At 40.9% G+C, this 27,946-nt stretch overlaps 1 protein-coding gene across 1 annotated transcript in view; it reads left to right on the top strand.

The window, feature by feature from the left end:
• The window catches only part of thsd7ba (thrombospondin, type I, domain containing 7Ba), a 235,165-nt gene that overhangs the window by 61,109 nt on the left and 146,110 nt on the right, over positions 1 to 27,946 (top strand). Inside the window, exon 3 of the mRNA XM_080786436.1 lies at positions 955 to 1,146. Within this exon, the coding sequence (XP_080642562.1) occupies positions 978 to 1,146 (169 nt within the window). The 5' untranslated portion in view covers positions 955 to 977. The remainder of the gene's footprint in view (positions 1 to 954; positions 1,147 to 27,946) is intronic.

The raw sequence follows: 27,946 nt of genomic DNA, 5'->3' as shown, positions 1-27,946 counted from the left end.
AAGCCATCAGCTCCCATAAGATATGCCCTGGAAAGCATCATGTGTTCCGGATCTAATGCCACATTCATTAATTTTGCTGTCGATGCAGCACAATTAGAGTCCTTGTGAATCTGGGACTAATCCCTAACACTCCTAGGACATGAATCACAGTGGCAGGAGATAGGGATAAATGAGTTGGAATAAAAAGGTGCTAATACCCTCTATTATTTCAAGCTTAGAGTCTCCCCCTCCCTTATTACATGTTTCCAGTTCTGCCCTGTGGGAGCATGGGGATTTAGGATTTTCAAAAATCTCTTGCTATCTCTTCGTACTTTGTACAAATTATTTTAGATCTACAGTACAGAGTACATGTATGGGGATAGGTGTGTGTAACAACTTTCTCAGGGTAAAAGTAACAAATGAGGTCTAATAATGGCGTAGCTCCCATGTGGATCTCTGACATATTGATGATGACGTTAGTGGCGGGACTACATTTTTCTACACTTTGCATGTTTTGATTTTTAGCAAGGTATTGTGTTGTAGGCCAAACTAACTCTTACAGAGCCATCTATCTATTAATTTACAAAATGTACAATACATAGTTCCTGACTTGTTTAGTATACAGTATACGTATATATACAAATTTTAGGTATAAATGTTAAATGTATGTAAGTATGTAAGTGTGTGTGTGTGTGTGTGTGTGTGTGTGTGTGTGTGTGTGTGTGTGTGTGTGTGTGTGTGTGTGTGACACAAAGAAAACATAGCACATTTGATCAATCGAAAATGTAATTGATAGAATATAGGCTAAGAACACAATCGATATAGTTGCAGCCCTAGTTGACAACTTTTAGAGCATTCCCTCTGCGGCCGTGCCGGAGTAGAATATGTCATGTCAACCTGCAGGTGTTTCCATCTTTGTCTTCAGCGGTAATGAGCGAGCCGTGTTGACTGATAGAATTGATCTGTGTCTCACAGGAGTAAGAGAGGACACAAAGTCAATGGGCTGGACTATGATTCTAAAAGATGACTTTGGGGTCATTGGCTGGACACGGCGAGCTGGGAACCACCACCCTCTCCTCCTCCTCCTCTTCCTCTTGTCTCTCGGCTCCATCCAAGTCCGGTCAGACATCGAGTTTCCCAGGGACCAGCATTTCTCATGGAAGACGGGTAAGATATAGCTCATTTACTTCAGTTGCTCCCATCTGTTGCTCACTGGTCCGCACTCAAGGGCGGCCATAGCTGAATGGGTAGAAAGAAGCCACCTGGAAAACAGGAGGTCCCAGGTTTGATTCCCGGGCTCCTGGCTATTTTATATGCGTCGAGGTGTCCATGAGCAAGATACTTAACCTGTAACTTGTCCCATGTCCATTTCGACCCAGTAACGTGATTAACACTTTCAAATCACGTATTGCCAGTTGACCTCACCGTCCTTGACCTTTGGCCTTTTACCACCAAATAAATGACACTATACGTCAGATATTGAGTTAGAGATCTATATGAACCTTCATGGCCTTGTGTTGTGATTTGATGATGTGTTTAGTGACGGCAGACCCGAGTGACAAATGCACACACACACAGACAGAGTGTCATTACAACACCGTAGCTTCACAATGACGTTTCTGCTCAGCTGATCACAAGGAGGAATCACTGCATTTAGTCATTATGTCACACTGTGATACACAAGTATGTGTAATGTGTAATTATGTTGATGCTGCTTGGTTATGATTGGAATAATTTTTAGCTCATTATCCTAACAACCCCTGTATGAGGATTAATTAACAGAACCACTACAGGGCACGTATACTGTTTACTGTATTACACGTTCTGTGTGTGAGCTATAAGCACATACTCCGAGCCTCATTACTACTGACCTATTATTGGATGCTACACATGAGGGTACAACCAGGTTCAGCCACAGAGCCACCAATTCGCCACTGAAAATAATCATCCTATTTTAGGTTACTCTCCACCCCACAGTGGGGTGCATGGACTGCATACATGCTCCGTATTTAAGCACGGGGGTGATCAAGAGAGCTCACCAGTATTCCGGCGGTGGTTAGCATACTAATATATGCTTCCCGCAAGACCATCCATCTCCGCGGCCCGGCCCCGTGGCTGACATCCCCTGCTCAGATTGTAATCATAATGATGTGTATGGTTCGGTAATGTGACACACAGTTAATATGACTTTGCTTTGGAGTAAATAATGATGTCCAGGTATGCACTCCTGGGGATTTATGGCACCAGTCTGCGGCTCATTGAGACGGTACCACTCTGGGGGTGTGGCTCACCCTTGCTCTGCCTTGTGACTGTGTTGAGTCCAAGAAAACAGCTTTTCAGTTATATGTGTAATATCTTCTTGCACTCAAACATTTTTGTCTGTTTGTCATTATACTGCAACACAAGTGAATTCTTTTTTTCTGAAGCAGCTTGCTGAGGAAAAAATATAAACTTTGCCTTTCCCCACCCCCACAAATCCCCCACTGCCCGCTCACTGTGCGATTAGCACTTTCATTTCTCACTCCGCGGTCGGGTAATGATACTGCCCAAGTGATAAAGAGATTGATTAATTTCACTTGAAAGAGCGTATGTTCAAAAGGAATGTAATCCGGACACCAGGAGTGAGGATTTGACATCCTTACCGATTTAAGACGGCTTATGTGAGTTGTTGCTTGACTGGAAATGAGGATCGTTTTTTAAAAGAGGAAATGTTCCAGTTTGCACACTTTACCTTTGAATATATCCTTCTAATTCCAGTTTAGTCCCAGAGGAACCCTATTTTTAACAATAGGTGTCACAGTGATTTAGGTTGAATCTAGAAACTGAAGCAGCAGAAACTTCAATTTAAGTAAAGTCAGTTGGAACGTGCAGGAAATAAGTCATTTGTCGTATTATTATGGATGAATTGGGTATAATCAGCCTCGGCATGGCTTCGCCTGCCCCACAGGAAGCTACTGTAGCAGTCATTAAAGATGGTTCCGAAGATGGTTATGAAGGGATGAGTTAACATAGTCGACTAGTATTTGTTTGTTTCGTATTTTTACAGAGATAAAATAACCTAGGCTTGAGTAACTTAATTTACTAAAATGTTCAGATGAATCATTCACACACAGACAACCTGGATTGACGAGATTTGAATCCATTTCACAGTACTAAATCGTTCAGGGCAACTACTGTATGTTCTGAAGATTACATTTCATCTGTGTAGTGTTCCATGCCGCAGGTGCAGAAAACCTGAAAGCGTTCTCTCCCCATTTCTGTTCCTTCTTTCTTTGGGAATAACAAATCAGGCCAAATGGCCTGAGAGTGGAGATTGCATTTTCCATAATTCAAGTTTACAGTAAGTGTAAGTAGGAATTGGGCCAAAAATCTATTTGTAAATATAAACACACCGATGATAGAGGTGCTGTGTACATGAAGCAGTACAATTTGAATATCGCCTCTGTCACGTGGAAACCCAAAACTGTTACTTTTCAGGATTAAAATTCAAAATTAGCAAAAGTAACAGATCGACAAGCTCAACACTTTTGTGTGACGCTGTAGTGTGATCAAGTAGGGCATTAATTTACGAAAAAATAAAAAAAGACAAGTTAAATATAATATGGAAAATAAGATGTAATGGTCTCAGAGCTCCTTGAATCATGCTACCCAGCATGTGACGACAGTGAACAGTGGTATTAATGTCCAATCCACGAAATATACCCATTTTATGCATGCAGTGAATAAATAGTGGGTCTAGATAACATTCATAAGTCAATATAGTTAAGTATATCGAGGAAAAGTAGACTACCTGGTCTAGTGGAACAAGAATGATACAAAACCACAGAGTAAATCTGTGTACTTAAATAAATAAATACATATCGATGTCTCTTACACCATAATGCATTAGTCGACCTAGGGAAGACACCACACTGTGCGTGCGTGCGTGCGTGTGTGCGTTCGGATGTTGAGTGACTACTATTGTCATGGTAGACTCCAGAACAGTGTTTGGGGTAATATTAAATTTGCCTAGAGTCTAGTACTATTAATATAGTATGTATTGAGAGGCATGTATTGAATAGGCTGTTATGTCTATGACAAGCTGGCCATTCTGTGTTTTTGCCTCCTCCTTTTTTGTGTAAAAAAACCCACCCACACACAGCTCCATAACGGAGTGTTTGTATAAACAACCGCATTTAATCAGCTCTAGATCGCTCCGTTCTTATCAAATCGAAGCAACAGAGGATCTTTCAAGTGGTAACTTCATACAGTGTCTTGTGGTATTTCTGTCCGTTGCTGTCGCCGGCGCGGAAACCTTGTATTTCCATATTTTAGCTTTTTATGTTTTATATATATATTTAATATTATTTTCTCTTCTTCATGAACTTGTGACAAAATAATTACATTGGATACATTTGAAACACATGCTATTTCCTGGAAAGTAGCCATTTTGGACATACAAGTTTCCACCAGACGCGATATCTTGACATGAGATGGAAATAGGCGTTTATAACTGTATTGTGATAAGCCCATGGGGGTTATTGCTTTGCTACAGCAGACAAAGTACAGTCAAACAAACTCAAAACAAGTCCTAGAAAATCAATTCCCATAGTATCAGCATTGTCCTTGAGATGGTAATCGGAGTTAACATGCTCTGTTGTAAGCTCATGGGGATTTTGCTTTTACTACAGTGAATCATACACACAGTAGTAGTCAAACAATCTCACAAGTCCAGTATTAAAATCAATTCTTCTGTGTAGTTCTAGATATCAAATTACAATAAAATCCAGCCCTTTGGGGTGTATCTCATGTTAGCGTGTTCCCTGTGCAATTATCCTCACAACAGCAGGGCTTCTGATTGATCCTCTGTTCCACGATTTGTTTCTCCCTGTATACGTGTTTGGTTTTTCCAAGTAATTTCATTACCGTGCTGCTCGCATGTGGGTCCAGATTATACTTGAGCCGAGCAAATTGCGGATGACGTAGACCAGTAGAAATAGTGAGTTTATTAAAAAATATTGCACGATAACATTCATTTTAGGATTGTATTAACAAATCGCCAAAAAGCTCTATTACAAAGCATCAAATTGGAAAACAATGAAAACGATGACAACACAACATTGACAACAAACAAAGCGTATTTATGTTTGTGCCTTGTGTAGGTCCTATGTTCAAAACACTATGGATGGGTTTAGCCATGTAGTGCCATTGAAACAGCTCTTAAATTGGGTTTATGAATTTAAAATTTCAAATGCAGGTGTAAAGTGTGTCTGTGTGTTTGTGTGTGCGCATGCATTTTGTCATCTCTCGAAATAAGTGTTTTCCAGAAGGCCTTTAAAAACGCTGTGGCTCATCTTCTAAAAGTTATTTGTGTGTGGTTATGGTCTGATATAAAAAGAAAAACGCAGCTTTTATGCTTCGGGTTCAAGTGAGGAATTCATCCCAGATGGAGCAGTGTGCCGCACATCAAAGCGCCCTCCCCTTCTTTTTCCAAAACAGCACTATTATCGATTAACTTCCAAGTGAAATATGTCTAACACAAAGCTGTTTCAGACTACACCGTGAGGCTGCACTAAATCAGCACAAAAGAAGTCGTATTACTTTTTCCCCCTTGAGAAGCGTGCACACCTCCAGTGTGCAAAGTATCTTTATTACAAACGAGCAACACGTTATATTCCAAAGGCAAATCTGTGACTCCCCCGTCTCCAATCCACTCTGCGTGGCCTCCAGAGGCCACTGTTGCTGACAGAGGGGCCTTATATTTAGTTAGTGATTTTCTTTCTCATGCATGCTTGTTTTTAAATCTTGCTGCATTTTGTTATGTCCCTCCATTGGTTAATTAACGGCATGAAGCCTTATAGTGTCCCCCTATGCTGGCTGTCATAGTAGGCGAACATTCGACGAGAATAGGTGAACATTTTGCTCAAATTAGCAGCTATTTTTGGCAAAGAAATATGGTCTAGGGAAGGGAAAAAGAGGGGGTATACTAGCCTGATTATCAGACTGTAGCTTTCTTGAAGCTTTCACTAAGAGAGTGGGCGGGGTCTTTGGGCTGTATCCAGGCTAGGGGTATACTGTATACTGTATAGGGTATACAGGGTTTAATTGGTTAAAAACTTCCTTGAGATGTGCCTTATATTTAGTTAGTGATTTTCTTTATTTATGTTGTTATTTTTCTTTCTTGTGTATGCTTGTTTTTTAATCATGTTAGGTTTTGTTATGCTCTTTCATTGGTAAATTAAAAGCAGGTAAAAGTAGGTTTTTTCTTTAGTCTAAAAGTGCCGTTAGGCTCCTCTGGAGGACGGCGGCTGATTAAGCCCCCTTGCAGTTCATATAAATTATGTGGGAACTTTCAGCTGTTAAGAATCAGCTGAAGGGCAATGATTTTCAAGAGAATGAGAAATCAATGAAGGTTTTCATTAATGAGATGTGTCTCGGCGCCCAAGTCAGATTAACACAAAGGCTTATGGCGTCCAAGCCCTTGGGCCCAAGGGGCGTGCGCACGCACGCACGCACGCACACACACGCACACACACACACACACACACACACACACACACAGACACACAAGCGTATACGAGTGCACACACAACTATATATTGTCCACATGTCCCACGACTCACACTCCCAATAGAACAATCAGATTCAGATGCATTTGTATTTTTGGATACTTTCACTGCATTTCAAAAACAAATTGTACTTTTGACTCCACTATATTTCTTTCTTTCTTTCTTTCTTTCTTGCTTTCTTGCTTTCTTGCTTTCTTGCTGTCTTCCATGATAATTCAGGGCCCCTGAGCAGCTCCAGCCCATTATGTTATAAGCTTGTGCAATAAAGCCCCCCTGGGTCTCTTCTCTACTGAGTAATGTCCTCCAAAGATAAACACTTGAGTAATGACAAGAGAATGAACGTTTTCATGATTAAGAAAATGGAGGGTCTAGTGGTATGGTGATTGACAATCCATCACGGTTGAAGGCCTTCGATCTTCCAGGCTCTCTTGCACTGCTCATGACGGCAAAAACACAATAATTGGACACGCAAATTTGGTTTCTCCCAACAAAAGAACCGATCACCCGCACCTGGCCCCCTCCGCCCCTCCCTTCGCTGGTAGAAAACAGCAGAGAAAACTGACGTCACCATTAGTTCGAGCGACGCCCCTCTGCACTGTAGTTCACGCCCACTCTAGACCAGGAACTTTTGTGAGCCAAATGCGAACGAAAATAAAAGCCTGGCTACCGAGGCTATGAAATTTCATGCATGCCACCACCATAACCAATTTAACCAGGCGTTCCTAATTTAAGGCATGTCATTATAAACTTGCAACGCGTTGTGAGCTCATAGATTGACTGTTTTCACATTGCAATATCGCCATTCAAAGAACTATAACATAGGGCTTAAGTGGTTAATAGCTTTATTGTGTAAGTGTGTCAGTGTGTACAATTTGAAGTCAAGGTAAAGTGTGTGAATGTGCACGGAACCGAGGAATAACAATTGCAGGGCTCTAATGACTGTGTAATAGTGTTGATACGATAGATAGCATTTAAAACATAATTCAAGTTCCCTTAAATGCCTGGCAGGCTTGTTTAAAGCCACTTTCTTGTGTTTACAATGTACAGTTTGGCACATTTATTTGGGCTTGCTTTGCTGCAGCTAAAAGACCGTTATTAGCAAAATAGTGGTACAATCAAAAATACTGCTATTATGGTATGGTACTTGAGCATTGATCAGATAATTGCAATGGCCCTGGTTTGATCGCAGATAGGGCCCTCCCTTGTCCTTCCCCATCTCTGCCTTTTCCTAAATGGTGAGTGCACATTGGCATTCTTAGGCAATGGTTTCTGTTTCTGTGTGTTTTGTTGTTGGCTGATAACCTTTCTACTTCTCCTATAAATACTATAAAACAGAGTACAGTAAATAAATAAACACACAGGACTGTATATAGGCCTACTGTACATTATACACTAGGGCTATATGTTTCTTTCTTTCTTTCTTTGAGCCCTGAACAACATGTAATGTTAATGTTGTTCATGAACAACATGTAATGTTGTAATGTTGTTCAACAACATGTAATGTTGTTCAGGGCACTGTAAGAAATGTGCTGGTTGGAAAAATAAAGTCTGTACAATGTAGTGCCTGGGTTGACATCCGGGACCATGCTGCTATTGTGTTTTCGGTTTGTTCACCTGAAAGGCTCATTCTGCATAAATGGTGCATTTTCTGCTTCAAATGCATAAACAGTGCAGAGACCGCAGACAGTTGCCAGTGCCAACTCGAGGCACTCGTATTATTTGCAGAAGCCTTTAAATATTAATGTCTCAGATTCAACCGGCTCAAAGTTCTCGTGGATTTGTTTCACCATAATTTGAGAGGCAAGGGATTCATTCTCCATCACAACATCAACAATCATCAATCATAACAACATGCTTGGTGCTCTACAACACTAGATACTGTAGTTCATAACAACCTGCTTGGTGCTCTACAACACTAGATACTGTAGTTCATAACAACCTGCTTGGTGCTCTACAACACTAGATACTGTAGTTCATAACAACCTGCTTGGTGCTCTACAACACTAGATACTGTAGTTCATAACAACCTGCTTGGTGCTCTACAACACTAGATACTGTAGTTCATAACAACCTGCTTGGTGCTCTACAACACTAGATACTGTAGTTCATAACAACCTGCTTGGTGCTCTACAACACTAGATACTGTAGTTCATAACAACCTGCTTGGTGCTCTACAACACTAGATACTGTAGTTCATAACAACCTGCTTGGTGCTCTACAACACTAGATACTGTAGTTCCGGAAAAATAATAGTCTGCAATAGAGTGAAGAGCAGGCAGGGCAGCAGTGGACCAAGTGCTGAAACATCAAACTGCTATGAATATGACAAATGTATTAACCACGCTTTCAACCTGGTAAAACAAATATTAAACATCCATATTATAAGATTTTTCTAAATGTTTTGTAAAACAGTTTATCTACAAAGGCTATGGTAACATGTCATTGTTCCAACCTACAAAGCTTATAACGACTCGAGTCACATTGTTGTGAGCTTTCAGCTCTGCTATTTTTGAGTGGTGAAACCACTCCAAGGAACAGCAATGTCCGTGACGTTAAAGGGACACTTCAACCTTTTTGCAAAAGAATATATGTTAATGACGTTTAGGAGCTTTAGAACACTTTCCTGGGGGAGGAGGGGAGTTGCACCACTCAGTTCACACAGGTGTGATTTTTTTAAAGGTTTTGAAAGTATCTAATAGGGCTTAAAAAATCATAGCGAATGCATACGTTCTGAAGAGCTCAACTCAGACTATTATTTAGTAAGCCTGAGAAAGACTATGAAAATGCAATTAAGCACCAGATAGAATCGAAAAATAATATAGCTCCCAGCACCAAAGTTGAAGAGCAACCAATTTAATTTTTAATTGAGATCAATCTTATTGATGCATCTAAAAGTGATATGTGAAAACCCTTGTCATTTTTCATTGTGCCAGTATTTTGTATCAAATGCCAAGTCTCTCCGTAAACATGCAAGACAAGTTTGGAATGTCTATGCTTTGTGAAGCCCCAGTCACCTCCGCCTTTGATGTTGCAACACACTTTTTGCATTGAATACGATGAAGCATCAATATTTTTCTTGATGTGTGCTCTCTTTTGAACTGTGCCGATGGTGCCTTCACTGCCTTGTGTGATCCTTTTTCAGTTCTTCTTTCAAGGTGTTTCTTCTGTCTGTGGTCTTTATGTGATTCAGGTTCAGCAAATATTCAGCAAATAATACATTGGTTATTTTAGCCCTTCAGTATGTCGGCTAGCTCAACACTTTATACCCAAATAAGAAACTACTCTTGATTGCCCTTGTACAGTATGTTCACCTTCATGCTCTGCCTAGGATGAAGCCTCTATTTATGGCACCCCATGGCCTTTCCTCTGGCATTAGCCTTAGGCCAAGATTTTCACTTACCGGTACAAGATATCTCACAATTTAATGGGCAGATTGCCATGAAACATAGTTTTTGCCACTGCATTTGGGCTGGGGAAGTGCTTAATGCCTATTCATACTCCAGTTATAGGTGATAAGGTGCTTGCGACTGAGAAACAATGAACCCACATGGAATTACTTGAAAAGCTGGGATTGTCTTCTCTCTATGTCATCTATTCAGAAACAAAATTTGCTGTCTTAAACACTTCATTCTTAAACAACCACGTCAACTTCTGTCATCTTCCCAGAATAACTCAGGTGTTTGTTTTTGCATTACATCAACTAAAGGAATTAATCATCATAAAGTGTACAATATTTTAAAAAAAAAATCGACATCTTTCAGATCACTTACATTGCATATCCTATTCTCTAATGGCACAGCTGAGAACCAACCATATACTGTGTATCAGCCTCCCACGGGCAATTTAATACTATAGTATCCTGCACCAGTACTGTACTAGTGTTGCTGTTGCTGCTATAACACATGCATTTCCTCAGGTGGTGATCAATTACGGCTCTTTCTATTATCTTCATATTGCTGCTAGTAACAACGTATCACTTGCATAATAATTGAAAAGAATACTGTCATTCTTCTGCATACTATGTATATAATATAAATTGAATCCAGCATTGCTCTAATGGTCAACTGTTTGTTCAATCTATAAAAGCGACCTTGGCAGAATTTGAAAGGGGAATTGTTCAAAAGGCCTTCAACATTGATTCTGCGATCGTGATCTTTCTCAGAAACCCCCTGCACCATTATCTGTTTGGGGTGTGTGTGTGTGTGTGTGTGTGTGTGTGTGTGTGTGTGTGTGTGTGTGTGTGTGTGTGTGTGTGTGTGTGTGTGTGTGTGTGTGTGTGTGTGTGTGTGTGTGTGTGTGTGTGTGTGTGTGTGTGTGTGTGTGTGTGTGTGTGTGTGTGTGTGTGTGTGTGTGTGTGTGTGTGTGTGTGTGTGTGTGTGTGTGTGTGTGTGGTAAAGGGCTTTACATAGCACGCCACGACAGAATAGTTGATCTCATAACTAAGGACATATCCAAACATTTTGCACTGTCTGTGAGAATGTACAAACATTCCTGTGTCAAACCTTCCATGTTTCAACTCTGTACTGAAAATACTGACATTTTTGCACATCTCTCTGCTAACACACCAGATGTTGTTGTGGTTAATGAAGAGAACAAATCAGTTTTCATTCTTGAAATGGCCTGCACCTTTGACTCTAGCTTAGAGGAAGCCTTTATGACTAAGGTCATTAAGTACCAGCCGCTCCTCCAGTCCATCATTGAACTAGGCTATAGGTGCAATCTATATGTGTTTATCTTCGGCAGCCTAGGACATGTACACAGTTTGGTCGTAAGAGGCTTCCAACAACTTGGGATGCCGAAAAAAGCAGCCAAACGGCTTGCGAAATTCTGTGCAATATCTTCCACTATCGGTAGCCGCCAAATATGGCGAAGACGCTGTTACCTGTACCCCTGAAGGGTGTGTGGGTATTTATTTGTTCGGGATTTGCTGACTGCATTCTGTGCGGCACCTTGTAAATATTTGTGTCCTTGTATTTGTATCTCTTATGTGGACATAAATAAATGATTAAAATGTGTGTGTGTGTGTGTGTGTGTGTGTGTGTGTGTGTGTGTGTGTGTGGGGGGGGGGGGGGGGGGGGTTTGAAGTTGTCAGAAATGCTGCCGGCCAATCTCCCGAGAGCCACAGGGCCAGAATGTCCGAGCAGTCGGATCCTAATCCCATGAGAACGCTCACAGTGAAGAGTATGCTTTCAGAACTGCTCTCCCCTCAGAACTGTGTGAAGGGCTTTCATGTCAACCTTACAGTATGTAAGCAGGGGACAGTTGGCTGGGGGTACTCAACCACACACAGAGTGATGTAGATCCATGCCAAGATATGGCCCCAAGTTTTTGTATGATTCGTGAAAATTGACACATTCACCAGAACAGCTGTGGGCTTTTTAGATTTGATTCTGTTAAGAAAGTTGGATGCATTGCGGATATGGATTTATTCTTTATTGAAAATGATTTCATATTCATTTCATGTTGCAGTACACATAATTATTACATAATCTTGCAATTGTTTAGTTTTTAGTTTTTCCCCGTTTCCATACACCCAGTCTTACAAATAAAAATACATTAAACAAAAAGAACATACTAATTACACAAATCTAAGTCTGCATTACCAATGGCATTATCAATGTGTGTCATTTGACTTTCACATGAAATAAACAAAGCAGAAATATACTAATACTTAAATGCTAAAATTGAATAGTGATAATACTATATATCTATAATATAATAATTATGTGATATTAATTATATATATTTAAAAAATGAGTGGGGTTATGTGAGTCCTCTAATATTGCAAACAGTTAGTTTTCCCTATTTTTTATGTCAGTTCCTAAGATCTGACCTTATCTCCTAAATTGTTTTATTGGAATGGTTCGAGGCCACAGTCCAACCGCCCAATATGGAATCGATGCTGAGTCTCATCAGTCATTCCCCAAAATAGATGTGGAATTTTGAGAACATAATAATTCAATTTTACACCAGCACGCACATGGTGAACCATAATGAGTAAAGACCACAAATGTCCCAAGAAACTAGCTAGCCTAGCCACCGAGTTTGCTAGCACTCTGGGAGAACAGAGCAGCTGAATTATTTGTAATTAGGTGTTGAACGGTGCTGGTTTAACCCACGGCTAGAAGGCTGTTTCAACCAATCAGATTGCTTCCTAGAAACGACCTGTGATAGAATTTACAATATTTGTCTCAGAAATGCACAGATTAGATCCATCCATACTTTTTTTTGTCAATATATAAAAAAAATGGCAGATGCACAAGCTCATAGCGTGGAACGAAGTGACACACTATGAACTTGTATATCTGCTATTTTTTTATAGCCAAAGTATGTGGTTAAAGTAGTTAAAATCATGTGATGCGCTAGGCCGAACTACTTTTGCTGCCCCCAATTCATTGTCAATTCCATAATACACATTTGGCATATACATGGACGCAAAATACTGTTCTCCGTAAATCACAACAGCTTTTCACATTAAAAACAGCATATATGTATACATATATGTATTCATATTTACCTATAGGGACACATCCAAGGGGGAAGGATCACGTTTATGGTACTGAGTAAGATGGATGCACTGGGGTGGCAGCGGCTCAGGATGTGAACGTGAAATACATTCTAAAGCGCTTGTTGTCTGACAGAAACCTCTAAACTTTTTGTGTTTTTTCCTACTTGATCATACTACAGCGTCACACAAAAGTATCAAAGTAGCATGCATATAGTACAAGCACAAAACATGGCACAAAGTGACACGTTTTATAAATGCAGTTCATTTACCATCATAAGAGTTGTTGGAGAAGTATTTTGCTCTCAGCTGCCATAACTTCTTGATATTTCTGGAGATTGTTTCTCAGCATTTCAAATGAGATTTTGTAGCTTATCACTCATATTTTGTTCTGCACTCCCTCCTCGGGGGTCTGGTGGTGCCGTTAAGCCAAAACTGGGCTTAGACTTTTTGTAATTTTACAAGAAAAGGATGCAAGAGGATGCCACTCACACGGGAGATGGACGAGGCAGTGCGTTGATTGTATCTCTAGGGGCAAGCTAGCAGGGGATACATTTATCTAAAGTTCAATTATATTTTGAGGACAGCCATATTTTTAGGTCAGTTTTAAATCTGGTTGGGGAATGGAGGAGTTCCGTGGCTGTCGGTAGGGCATTCCACATTTTGGGGTGAGAATAGAAGTGCAGTATTGAAGGTGATTTCCTCAGTGCTGAGATGGGGAGGAATAATGCAGTTATTGGGGTCAGCTATGAGAGCCTCAGAGAACATATTGGAGCAGTTAATGTAGCAAAAAGCAACATGAAGAAAGATGAGACTTATTAGAAGAGAAAGACATAGAATGCATCAAATATGACAGCGCTGGCATCTGAGAGACGATATGCATTATGCATTTATTATGCATTTATTTTATCTCAAGAGAGCCCAATCTACTCTGCAAAATCCTCAGTGTTGATTTAACTCTGAGAGTATACACATTTTAAATGACAGAGTTACAGACCCATAAGAGCCTATTTGGACCCCTGGCGGTACCCAGATCTGAGGCTGTATAACAGTGGCCTACGTTACGACAACTGTGAGTCCAGTATAGGGCAGTGGTTCTCAAACCGTTTCATGTCAGGTCAGGGACTCCCAAATCTATGTATCATTAATGTATTTGGCTGTGGTCCGCAGACCCCCCCCATCTGAAACTTTTGTGACAGGGACCCCCAGAAGACTGATGTAAAAAAATAAAGAAGGAAAAAAAGCACTTTGTGCCATGCTGCGAGCTTGTGGATCTGCTATTTTTGAATAGCCAACTTAAAAATGAATAAAGTGGTTAAAATGATTGTGATGCTATGTTAACCACTTTTGCTGGGGACCCCCTAGAACCCTCCAAAGGACCCCACTTGTTTTCCAATGAAGTTGGGGAAGATTTTCTGTCAACATCCCCAGCAGGGGGTCATGGTACGATCCTTTGTTTGCTGACCCAGCAAATGTGGAGTTTCAGGGCAGGCTTTCCTCATGTAAACAAAGTATGTTCACTGAAATTACATATTGAATGCATCTTGAATACACAATCAAAATCCTTGGGGTTTCTTTTGTGCTGTGGGAGTCCATAAGATGGTAAGGAGAAGAGAGAGAGAGTTTGATGTAGTCGCAAAATGGCTAGGGAGCTAGTCGTTTGCTTATAAGCCTGGTAATGCCTCTAGAGTGAGGAGAGAAAAACACCAATTTTCTGTCTACTCTAGGGTGATTACCTTAACCTTTGTAGTGATTTGGTAGCCTACTATATAACATGATATAAGCTTACCATACAAAAAACTCACTTGAAGTTTTGTTAGTCACATTGCGTGATTTTGACATGCCATTATGCAAATGTTATAAAATGTAAGAACATGCACATTCATTCCAAATTCCAGAGAACTGGAGGGGTCCCTGTGTGAGTGAGGAGGTTCTCACTGTGTTGTAAAAGTCAAACAAGCGCTGCATAATAATGTGCAGCAGTCTGTTTTCCCAGGACTGGTAAAGATTTTTGCCCCAGGGAGCACATTGTCTTGGTAAAGTCATTGAATGAATGAATGTCCGAAGAGCGCTATGTTAAGCCAAACACATATTTAGTTGATTTCTACTTGTGCATATAGAAGTAAGCCTGAGGGACACATGAAAGTGTACAGTTTTAATAATAAACCCTGGGCTGCTGTTACGTGCACTGGGAGCCTGATATGAAGGGCTGTCCAAATTGAGTCACAATATTACCGGTATGTCCAAACAGGAGCAGGATGTTTTGGAACAGCAGAATCCCAACTCAATCAAAATGTATTTTTCTGTCTTTGTCAGCATCAAAGTATTACCTTCCTGACTGCAAAAGGACCTACAAGGATATAATAGTATTTTCGTTCTTAATTTTGATTCCACTATTTTGTAACCCGTTTTTCACTATACGTACCAATTGCCGAAGCTGTAATCCTGGGCGCTACTCTACCACTGCCAGCCTGGGGAGAGCCCCAAACTGAGCTCATGCTTCCTTCAATGCATGAGGAGTGAGCAGGCCGCTTCTTATCACCTGACAGGGGAGTTTCCCCGTTAGTACGTAGCGCGTGGAAGGAACACGTTATTGCGACCAGTTCCTTTGCCCTCCATCAGGCATGTTTTTTGTGAGGTTACCTACCCTAGGGGAGACTGGGAGAACATGCAAACACCATATAATATCACAGAATTTCTGATCATTAATAACTAGTCCATATACCCACAATAACTAGAATTCAGAATAATGCTTTAGTGATGACACCACAGGGATTGGGAGGGAAGTAAATAATTTAAACACTATAAGCATCTATATATCATCGTACTACAACAAATAGCAAACATTGCAGTTGTACTTGCAACTTGTCGCATCTGTGCTATTTTTTTAACTTTCCACCGATAATCATATGCCCAAAATGGGGACGCCAGGTTGAAAATGGTCAAACAGTTTGTCTGAATCCATTCCACCAAGTCTGCTATGATAACCAAGTTGTTATTTTAGGCAGGGGAATAACTGCTTGACTTTGGTATTTTTGTTTTCCAGTCATATCATTATTTTTGCTAAGTTGTACTTACTACTGTAGCTGTTACAATTATCAAATTATATTCATATTTTTTGGGGCTTTTCTGGCTTTGATAGCACAAATGGCTGCCTCACTCAGGAATCGAACCCAGGACACACTGTTGGCATCAGAGCCAATGTGGTACGCGTCTGAGTGCCTGCAGTGATCGAAATCTATAATTCTGCATTGCCCGGTATACAGCCCCTGCCAATAAACAAGGGAACCACGGAACAATAGAGCTTACTTTTTAAACTTCCCAATGGAATTTGCCTTACATGTTTCAGAAAATCCTTAGATAAAGAGTTTTAAATCTGGTTCAAGCCAACCAATTACAAGAGCACTAGCCAACACCTGGGTATGAGGCGCCGCTTACTTCACACTGTGTGACATCTTAGTTTTTCGTGTGACTGCTCTAACTGCCACGGCCACAAAGTGTCCCTCGTGGGATCAATAAAGTGTCTAGATCGTGGTGTGTCTACCTCGGAAGGTTACAATGTTATGGCTAATAATAAAAGTCCTAGAATATCAGTGAGATGTTTTACTTCTGAAGAGACTCACTGTTGAGTCAAAACATGCCATCTCACCTCACCCTCTGCCTTCCCACTAAAAAATAAGAAAATTACACCTAAAAAAACAAACAATCATACCCGTGTGAACTGAGTGGTGCAACTCCGTGTGGGGGTCCCCGGAACTTCCAGACCCACAGGAAGGCACCCAGGGTGGCGGCCCGGTTCCGGCAAGCTGGTCCGAAATGGTCGAGAAATGACAGAGTGACCGTGAGGGGGTCCCAGTACTATACTGTACTGTACTGTACTGTACTGTCACACCTGAAATCATCATATATACAGTTAACACACACACACACACACACACACACACACACACACACACACACATAATGTGTGTGTGTGTGTGTGTGTGTGTGTGTGTGTGTGTGTGTGTGTTAACTGCGCAACAGTGACACTTGGTGGTGAAAACCAACCAAACGCTATTTTCGTGCTCGGACGGAACCAGCCAGTCGGCCAGCCAGGGACCCAGGGACACACAAAGCTCCTCAATGGAGTGGTTGCACCACTCAAAAAAAATGAAGCAGTAAAGTATAGTAAAGTATAGCAGCCAAAGCATGTCAAACGGAGTTGCTCTACGGCTCTGTCAGTTGTGTTGTCATGTCAGGTGAAGGTGTAGTTTAAATGTATCCTGCTATTAAATTGCTTATTATTCTTTGCACGAAGGTCATGGTAATGGCCAATGGCCAATTCAGCTGTAATGCAGATCGAAGTCATCTTGCACTGGAAAATCTATCACAAGTCGGTGTGTGTGTGAGGGGCTGGGAGGATTATATAAAAAGCAAGAGATGTGCCTTTATTTCACTAAATCTGGTCTAGCTTCCTAGATAGGAGAACGGAACATTTGTCAAAATATTCTCCAAAAATAGCCGAGTTCACAACGTGTCACATTGCGGCACTTTATGAGCTTGTAGATTGGCTATGTTCGGAAAGTGGACCCCTCAGGGGTCCTTGGTGTAGTAGTTTCACAATCACCTTAACCACTTTTTCCATGTATACGTTGGCTATTCAGACATGCTTATGGCCGCAAGCTGCTTATACATCTGCTTTTTATTTATTTATATATATATATATCGAAAACTTACATACTGTATATTGTACATACATCTTTTCTTCTGGGGTCCCTGGCAACACCATTTTCAGATGGGGGTCCGCACTCCGCAGCCTAAACCTTGTATCTCAAAATGTTCTTCATTTAGTCCTTTCTCGTCATACAAGAGTGTCAAGCTAAAGTAGTTAAAATAGCCGATCTGTAATATTCTCTATTTCTGAAATTGTTTGTTCCATTTCCTGGAAAAGTAACAGTTTTGGACATGGGTATTTTCTCTCCAGACAGCGACGATATACTGAATAATGTTGTCTTGCAAACACTGAGCTGTATCACGCCAGCGGGGGGAAAAAAGCTCTGACTTTTATTATCATTATTTCTTTTTACAAAAGTATATAATTTTGTCTCACAAACACTAAACCTGGAAGCTGTGCAGAGGTGGTGGAGGACTGGGTGAGTGCAGCTGGTGGTGAGACGTATAGATGACGGTGGTGGTGGGGGGAGAATATTGAAATGAGGCCGCCTCAGAAGCTGCATCCCAATGAGCCTGGCAGCAGCAGTAGTCGCGCTGAGGAACAGAGCGCTGCTTGGTGTAATGATATAAACAGAGCAGACGAAGGATGGGAAACGGATGCTGCCAGGTTTTGCTCCGAGGGTGCCAGTGGGGTTTCCCTTGATCAGGGATAACACTCACAGACTGACTTATTTAGTGCAGACACCCTGAGTCCGGTATCAGGTCAACATTGGCAACATTTTTCATTGAGGATCCCCCGAAATGATGCATCTCAAGGTGCTTATATCCTCTGACAGAAATTCCTAAATAAAATATATTGTAGCTAATAGATTGGTCATTAATGCTATTCATCATACAACAAAGTATATATGTGTTTACATTTTCATTTTGATGTGTTATTCAGAGAGTTTGCTGGAAAAGGTTCACAATTTCAATTATGCTTGTGTATGGTTATGCAGTCGAGCCTAACAAGTCTAAAGGCTTTGGTTATTGAGGCAGTATATGACTGAAGCAGATTGAAATTAACTACATTTAATTAACAACGTAAGCCCTATTTTATGCTTCATCTTACAACAGTGTTGCATGAAAATAGCAACAAAAGCCGATCTACAGTACGATGTAGTGACATGTTGTCATAACTTGTCAATGAATGTGTAGATCTGTGAAAATATTGTGAAACATTTGTGAAAATCTTCCCTATAATTGAAAGTGGTATCATCAATAATGCATTAAATTATTGTCATGAATAGAATAATGCAATTATTCATATTTATGAATATACTGTAGCCCATGTATCCATCTCTATACTTTTATTATCAACTAGTCTAGTCCTAACCTAATGTACAAGATTTGGATCGTCATTTGCTTTACTTCAAAGTTGCAATAGACGATACATGGGAACAGGACGGAGAGTTTGTGGTTTCTGGAGATATCTGTTTGAAGCCCTGCCTTTAGAAGGTGTCGGAAGCTTCTCTGGAGAAACAGAGTATTTTCACTCACACCATCCATTCTCATCCTCCTGCACTGCTGCCATCAGGGTACAAACACAAGTACAGCCTTTAGAGACCTCTCCTCTCCTCTCCTCTCCTCTCCTCTCCTCTCCTCTCCTCTCCTCTCCTCTCCTGCCTTGAAACCATCTACCTCCATGTTTCATTTTTCTTTTCTTTTTTGTTGTTGTTGTAAATTAATGTGCTGTACTTTATTATCATAGCAAGAATATCTGATCTACAAGCTCACAACGCGTCACATTGCGACACGTTGTGAGCATCAACATATTTTGAAATGGGGGTCCGTGACAAAAAAGGTTTGAGCTACCACTGATATAGCAACATAACATTTTCTGAAAACTGTACAAAAGACATTTTGTGGAATCGGCCTCAGGACTGGGTTATCGTTGGGTTGTATACATAATTTAGCCAATTAATGAATAGATGAACAAGTGCTTGTGGCTAAATAACTACACTGGATCCATTGGAACATAGCTCAGGTTATTAACTTTCACTATTTATAGTTATTTTTGTACATACAAGGTTTCGACCCGACAGTGACGGGCGGGGCTATCATAATGCTGAGCATCTCTTGTTTATCGGAGGCCCCGGCCTAGTCTCCCTCCTGAGACAGTTGATGTCATTAATCTCCAAGAATTAATGAGTGCACATCTTGCCTCGCTCACTCCTACCTCCCTGAGTCGTTGCTCGCTTGCTCCCTTTGTCATCTTCAGATCATCTGAAGGTGTGTGTGTATGTGTGTGTGTGTGTGTGTGTGTGTGTGTGTGTGCGGGCGCGCATGCGTGTAAATGCAGTTGGTGTATTGATTGGCCTAAACTACGTACTGTGCAAGGGAAGTCAGTTTGCCATTAGTCTACAAGATGTCAATTTGCCAGACACTGATGAAATGTAATTAGTATACCTGTGGAACTGCAATGTGCCATATATCATCTTCCTCCCCCAAACACCCACCCACACACACACCCATGAGGGTAAATATGCTGAGTGAATGTTTAATTTGCAATAGGTCACAAGTTATAAGTCACATGACTATAGACAAAAGACAAAATATTACAATATTATTATAACATATTATATATAACATATTCACAAAAATAAATGACTATCCGTTTTGGGACTGATTAAACAAAAATACCTCAACATAATTAAAGATATTGTATATAATTGTAATTTATATAATCGTCAGTGTCACCATTGGCAGTTCTCAAACTGGAGAACTAACTTGCTTACATGTTCTTCAGTCGCTGTGTTAACGTGTGCTTAGTAGTGACAGCCAAACTCTGTCCACAGCCATGACATTAACATTAATCTTTTCCTTGGATTAATAAAACGTCCATGAAATGTATTCCATTGTCACGTAAAGCTTTTAGTGGCTGATGGGAGACTTCCCAGCATGCCTTGAGGCACACCTACTGTATCTTTGATATATTGTAGTTATCGTTGCTGTCGAGAAGAAACCAGTTTTTGTATTTGAATCCTGAAAACTTAAGTAACAGTTTTGGACATAATGAGCTGAGGTTTCCACGCGACGAACATCATATTAATTGTGTTGTGTTGTTGTTGTTGTTGTTGATCAGGTTCAGGTTCAGGTTCAGGTTTATTTGTCATATGTATAGTTACAGAGTATAAATACAATGAAAATTATTTAGCTCAGAGTACTCTCAGTCTTACATACACAGCACAAACAAAAAAAAGTGCAAGTGAAGTGACAATACAGTGCAATACAGTTCAAGGTCAGCTGTACAGCAGCCTGACTGCCTGGGGGAAGAAACTGTTTCTGAGACGGGTGGTGCGAGATTTGATGCTCTGGTAGCGTTTTTTTGGAAGGGAGTGGTTTGAACAGGGTATTTGCGGGATGGCTGGTGTCTTTAATGATGTTGTGGGCTTTTTTCATACAACGAGTGGTGTAGATGTTGTGGAGACTGGGTAGTTCTGTTCTGCCGATGATTTTAGCTGCTGTTTTAACGGTCCTCTGCAACCTGTTGCAGTCCTGAGTGGTCGTGTTACCGTACCACACTGTGATACAGCCAGTTAATAACCTGTTGCAGTCCTGAGCGGTCGTGTTATCGTACCACACTGTGATACAGCCCTGAGCGGTGGTGTTACCGTACCACACTGTGATACAGTCCTGAGCGGTCGTGTTATCGTACCACACTGTGATACAGTCCTGAGCGGTCGTGTTACCGTACCACACTGTGATACAGTCCTGAGCGGTCGTGTTACCGTACCACACTGTGATACAGTCCTGAGCGGTCGTGTTACCGTACCACACTGTGATACAGCCCTGAGCGGTGGTGTTACCGTACCACACTGTGATACAGTCCTGAGCGGTCGTGTTACCGTACCACACTGTGATACAGTCCTGAGCGGTGGTGTTACCGTACCACACTGTGATACAGTCCTGAGCGGTCGTGTTACCGTACCACACTGTGATACAGTCCTGAGCGGTGGTGTTACCGTACCACACTTTGATACAGTCCTGAGCGGTCGTGTTACCGTACCACACTGTGATACAGTCCTGAGCGGTCGTGTTACCGTACCACACTGTGATACAGTCCTGAGCGGTGGTGTTACCGTACCACACTGTGATACAGTCCTGAGCGGTGGTGTTACCGTACCACACTGTGATACAGTCCTGAGCGGTGGTGTTACCGTACCACACTGTGATACAGTCCTGAGCGGTGGTGTTACCGTACCACACTGTGATACAGTCCTGAGCGGTGGTGTTAACGTACCACACTGTGATACAGTCCTGAGCGGTCGTGTTACCGTACCACACTGTGATACAGTCCTGAGCGGTGGTGTTACCGTACCACACTGTGATACAGCCAGTTAAGACACTTTCAATTATACGATCATTAGGGATAGCTGTGCCGTTCCCCCATTGCCATCCATTTCTGTCGTGGAGTTGAGTGAGCTGGAATTGTGTTCTGATTGAAGATAAAAGTTGTTTATTGGATCGAACACATGGTTCATTATAATACTAACATCAAAACAAGAAGGGAAAATATGGGGGAAACACACCAAATTTCGAATGGGCTTTGCTTTTAAAATAAATAAAAAGCTTGTCTCTGAAAGCGATTAAAGTGACAAGTAAGAAACCACAAGAAAGTGGAAAACCCTTCCAAAAAGGACAGATTGCCGTTTAACATTATTTGGATACATTTACATTTAGAGAACTGTACCAATTTTTGTTTTACTTTTACTTTACTTGAGTATTTCTATTTTGTGATACTTGATACTACTGTACACCTCTGGCAAATGTTGTACTTTTTAATGCACTACAATAAGTACAATTATTTGACAGCTTTAGTTACTAGTTATATATTTTGTATATTATTACAAAACATATGCTACATTAAAGGTTTCATAACATAATTAATTCATTATTTATTATTATTTTATTTTAGGTTTTAGCTGTTTTAGCTTTTGAGCTGCAATGAAAACAGGCAAAACGCCTGAACAGTAACATCTGCAGTCCACAGGCAAATCAGAGCACTTGTTTGAGCCAGAAACCCCCAGTCCACAGCAAATCTACTGCATGTTAAAAATTCAGGTTTTTTGGGTGCAATTGAGCTCAGAAAACCTAAAGAAAATAAGATTATGTCACGACCCCTTTAACCACTTAAACCCTATGGCTATTTGAAAATAGCAGACCTCGAAGCTCGCAACGCATGCATCATTAATGATACATGAGTCTTTAGATCTGCTGTTTTCGAAATATTTTTAGGAATTGAGCACTATCACTTTGGCAAAGTAATTATATTTTGACGACAAAACCTTTGTACTCAAGTAAAATGTTTCATACAGTCCTTTTACATGTCGGGCAGAAAACTCCATATTAACTAACCTTTTTATTTATTTATTTAACGCCCTACTTGATCATAGTGTCATAACATCATAAAAAGTAGCTGATCCACAATCTCAAAACACGGCACTGTAACAATACTGTCATTAACCGTGCCCCCTGGATAGTAACTGGTTGTCTGAAACCCACACCGGTGTCCTACCTGCCAGTCCTGGCTGGAATTACTCCAGCCAGTCTCCGGCGGGATGCGGCCCTGGCAAGAAAAGCCCAGAAGTACGACTGGCACATCCTGCACAAAGCCACAACACCGGCGCCACCAGGCAGGCTCAAGTCTCGCCATCCCTAGCTCAAGAGATGCTACAGTCGATTGCTGAGGACCAGAGACGCCTGGCTGGCAGCATCCTGGAAACAGTCGTGGGAGACGGCCGGGCCCTCCCGGATCCAACGATAGATCCGGGACCCAGCAGGTGGTGTAAAAGGAGAAGACATGCCACGCCATCTATGGACCTCGCTGAACCGTCTGCGCAGTGGTGTGGGACGCTTCAAGTCATCTATGAAGAAGTGGGACCTGTCGGACAGTGCGGCATGCGAGTGTGGCGAGCCTGAACAGACTGCCGAGCACATAATCACAGGCTGCCCCCTATACAGCCCACCCTCAGAAGCTGGCCTATTTTACTTAGGACCGGAGACGAGGCTGCTGCATGACACTGAGTTGGCCATCTGATGATACACGAAAGAAGAAGAAGAAACACGCCGATTTGAACTGATTTGGACATACAGTATGAGGTTTACACTCGACAGAGTCGTCATAGCAGATTATTTATCCATTGAGGTATTGCTACTTAAACTTAATTAAAAAGTTCTTCCACCATAGTTTGGATACTGTTCACCTTATACGCTCTTTTGATGTCAGTGCATCTCAACCTTTTTTTTGTGCCAGTGCGTCCTCATCCAATATCCAGGTCCCTTACCCCTCATCCCCCCCCCCCCCTACACCCAATTAAGATTTAGGCTAAATTTCAGCTCTGAAAATTGATGTTTATTTATTATTCTGTGTTGCTTACATAATGTAGAAAGTACACTGAGTGCCAAATAACAGATTTAATGTCATACTAGACTGTGGAGGGGGGGGGCACTGAAAGACTTCAGTGCACTGTGCTTACACATGTTGCGACCAAAGGTCGCAACATGTGTAAGCACAATGCAAGGAATTAATGCATTCGCCATGTATCCGAAGGAAGTCTGATCCAATCACTTTTAGATTTCTCCAGTTTAATCCTGAGTTTAAGTTTTGTTGTATTCAAGATCTGATTTTAGGCATGTTTAAGCCTCCAGGAAAATCCGTGTTGAGGTTCTTAATCCACTGTTTTTCATTAAAACGTCTTTGTCCTACTGTCCAGTTGGGATTGTGTTGTCTTTTTTGCATTGTTAATATTGTATCTGTGTTGTCCCAGCCTTGTAGCTATTGTTTTACCCGTTTCTCCGACATATTGTAAACCACATTTTTCACATGTGATTAAATAAATGCAGTTGCTGGTTCTGGCTGTTATTTGTTGTTTAATCTCCAACACGCGTTTTGTAGTTCTATTTTTGATTAATTGTTTGGGTTTGAAGTATTCTGGTCCCTGACATGCTGGTGTGTTGATTCCTTTTAGTTTGCTGTGTACTAGATAGTCTTTAAGATTTTTGTTTTTTCTGTAGGCCGATATAATTTTATAATATTTTAGAAGATCATCCGTTCGGTTCTCAAAATTCCTTTTTATTCTGTTGTTGGCCAGTCTGCTCTGTGTTGAATAACTGGTTATCAGGGCCAATTTAGGGCCTGGATCCTGCACTCTTATTTCTAAAAAGGTATTGTGAGCTTTCCGGAAGAATGTCCTAGTGTATCCTCTTAGTCTGAGAGCATTAAATAGCGTTTTACAAGCCATTTTGAAATCACTTCTTTGCATGCAAATCCTATGGAATCTTAGTAGTTGTGATTTGACTATTCCTGTGTAGGAGTGTGCCGGGTGGAATGACGTTTTGTGTAGTAAGGCGTGAGTGTCTGTTTCTTTAAAGAATACTTTTAAATCTAGTTTCCCGTTTGTGTTAAAGTTTGGGCCCTTGAAGATTGTTACATCAAGAAAGTCAATCCTTTCTGTGTGTGTCACATATTTTATGTGACACACACAGGGGGGGGGGGGGTGTTGCAGAAAACGGTATCAGATTACTGTATCAGAAGTAGAATCTTGATTACTTGATTACTATTCTCACGTAACATAAAACCTATACCAATGACACCATCAATGGGGATTTCAAGCCAATAGAAAATGTAAGCTTTCTCTTCTTGGGAAGTTAGCATGCCGAAAAAGAAAGCCAATACGAACCGCCACAGAGTAGATAGAAATAGTGACATTTTATGATGAGCATTAGTGAGAACCAATTATACAAAGAAACCCTGAAAATGGTGTGTTCCTTATATACTTGGTCCCCTCCTCCCATTCTCGAAACACTGAATTGTGTGGGCATGAAATGTCGACTAGTTGAATAGCTGCTGTCAACTACCGGTGTACTGTGAGTCTATGATAGGCTAATTAAGGGTGTGTTCCATGCAGATCAAACACAGCCAGGTTGCTGCTATTGCACAAGGCTATATATAGAAGATAAGGAACCATTCTACAACATGGCATGTGTCATAGACACAAACTGAACATTTTTTTATTGTGACCCTTTGCAGACACTTTGCACATTGTTTCCTAAACTAAGCTAAGCCCTTCGCTAAACCCCACCCCAAAAGCGATTGTCCAATGCCATTCCAAATAGTTTTGCAACGGATGGCAAGCTTTTGACACCTCATAGCTGTCAATTTTATTTTGCATAGCTGTGTTGTTGAACACATACTGTACAAAGCTTTATGTCGGGAAAGTTACACGACTAACCCACCCATTTGATGGCAATATTACTAATCACCATAGTGATTAGTAGCATTACATAGTCATGTAGCATTACATGAAAACTACTCATCGTCGTACGGTTGTTAAAGTTGATTGAGTTTTATATGGATACCGTTTCTCCCTCTAACATTTCCTCGTATTTCTAGTTTATTGAAATAATGTCATGCACATTAAATGTGCATGACATTATTTCAATAAACTAGAACAAACACTGGACAAATTTTGTCCAGTGCATAGACTACTGCAGGCCTTACTGACTAGATTTGAAGACATTTTGAACTTGAAGCTCTGGCTACTGAAATGATCGATTATTTATGGAGAAATTCCATCATTTATGCATCTCAATTGGTGAGGACAGCTTGCCATCGCAGAGTGGGTGGGGCATAGTGAAGGGCTAATTGTAATGAGGTATCTATAGAACACAGATTACGGGTTTTAGGTTGGCAGTATGGGCTGTCATTGCGAGAATTGGTTGACAGGCTTTCACTATTTGATAGCCTTGCAATGACAACCGCAACCGCACAACCGCACAAGACAAATAGGCGTTCTAAAACACCTAACTTTAGCTTATAATGACATGTTCAAAATTGAAAAGTTGAAATGTCTTTGTGGCAAAAGCAGGTATTGTGGTCCAATAAATCTAGCACATTTTGCTGATATTTTTGTTTTGTCTGTCGTGTTGTGTGCTAGCTATTTAATTTTTAATAGGTGTGGTTTGGGGGTTACAATATTAAAACAGATCACCGTGCCAGATGCTATTGACTTTAAGAGAAGACTGCGCAAGCCATTATCCATTATTAGACAAGAAGACTCCTGTCGCTGAACAAGCACTCTACCAATGAGTACTATCAGAATATAGAGCTATTAATTTGGTCAAATTACTCTCAGAGTTACTTTATGGGTGTCCTCTGACTTTAAAGGTTGGCGAGCCACTGCAGTAGACCATAGCAGAGCCCTTTAGGTTTTTCTTTCATTATGAATTTGATGTTACACAGAAAGCCAGTTGAATGTTTAGCATTTTCCCATGGAGAGTCGCTCTCCATTACTGCCCTCTTCTTTGAAGAGGGCAGTAAACAAAATTGGAAATGGTTTTTATTTTTTACAGTACTGTTTAAACCTCCCCAGGTCACTTAATTTACATGCAGGGCTCCATGCAACCCACACATGCAGGAAATGTCCTCATGCACTTATTGAAAACGTCTATTTTTGTCACCATGGTGTATTCCGTTTAAATCTCATTACATTGACACTTTGAACATAATCCTTTTTCATGTTAAATAAATACTGGCAATAAACTATGCAGAATGTCCCTAAACTTTTTGTCCCAAAGGGACCCTAGCTCCTCTGGGCTGCAGCCAATTAATTCCACAGACTTTTTTCAACAGTAATATTGTGACATCTTTTCCACTTCCAGCCGGAGATAGTTTCAGCAATTTACCTACACAATACTTATAATACACAGAGAAGTCCCCAGAGTTCATTTAACTCTGAGATGGACCCGTGTAAGTATATATGGCAAAGGGATTTTTATTTTAATACAATTCATTTACCTTTCATGTAATTGGCAATTTAGCTCTTGAAACATCCTTGGCCATTCTGGACTAGGTCACAATTAACTGCAACAGCTATAGCCTACAACAAGGGCAGTAACGCCTGTTAACACGGAGCCCACCAGAACCGTAGTAACCGTAGGATTAAATTAGTCATGCCGCCCGCCAGAACCGTAGCCTACGTTTTCCAGGGTTTATATTCTTTAATCCATGTTTTGATTGGATCGAATCGTTAGCTGCCTCTCGTTAGCATAACATTTAAAGTGGGACAGTGGCCGTGGCTATTTTAAATATGCGCGCTCATCCACTTGCACTCTATGTGCTGCTTTCAATGGCCTGTATCTCCAAATCGGCGCAATGAATGTCGTTTCTGGTGAAAACAAGGTTTTTCAACGGCCAACAGCAGGCACTGTGATACTTGCG

Source organism: Protomyctophum bolini (genome assembly GCF_963924005.1).
Source record: "Protomyctophum bolini genome assembly, chromosome: 16".
In the NCBI taxonomy this organism is placed as follows: domain Eukaryota; kingdom Metazoa; phylum Chordata; class Actinopteri; order Myctophiformes; family Myctophidae; genus Protomyctophum; species Protomyctophum bolini.
This window is presented reverse-complemented; position numbering and strand designations above follow the sequence as displayed.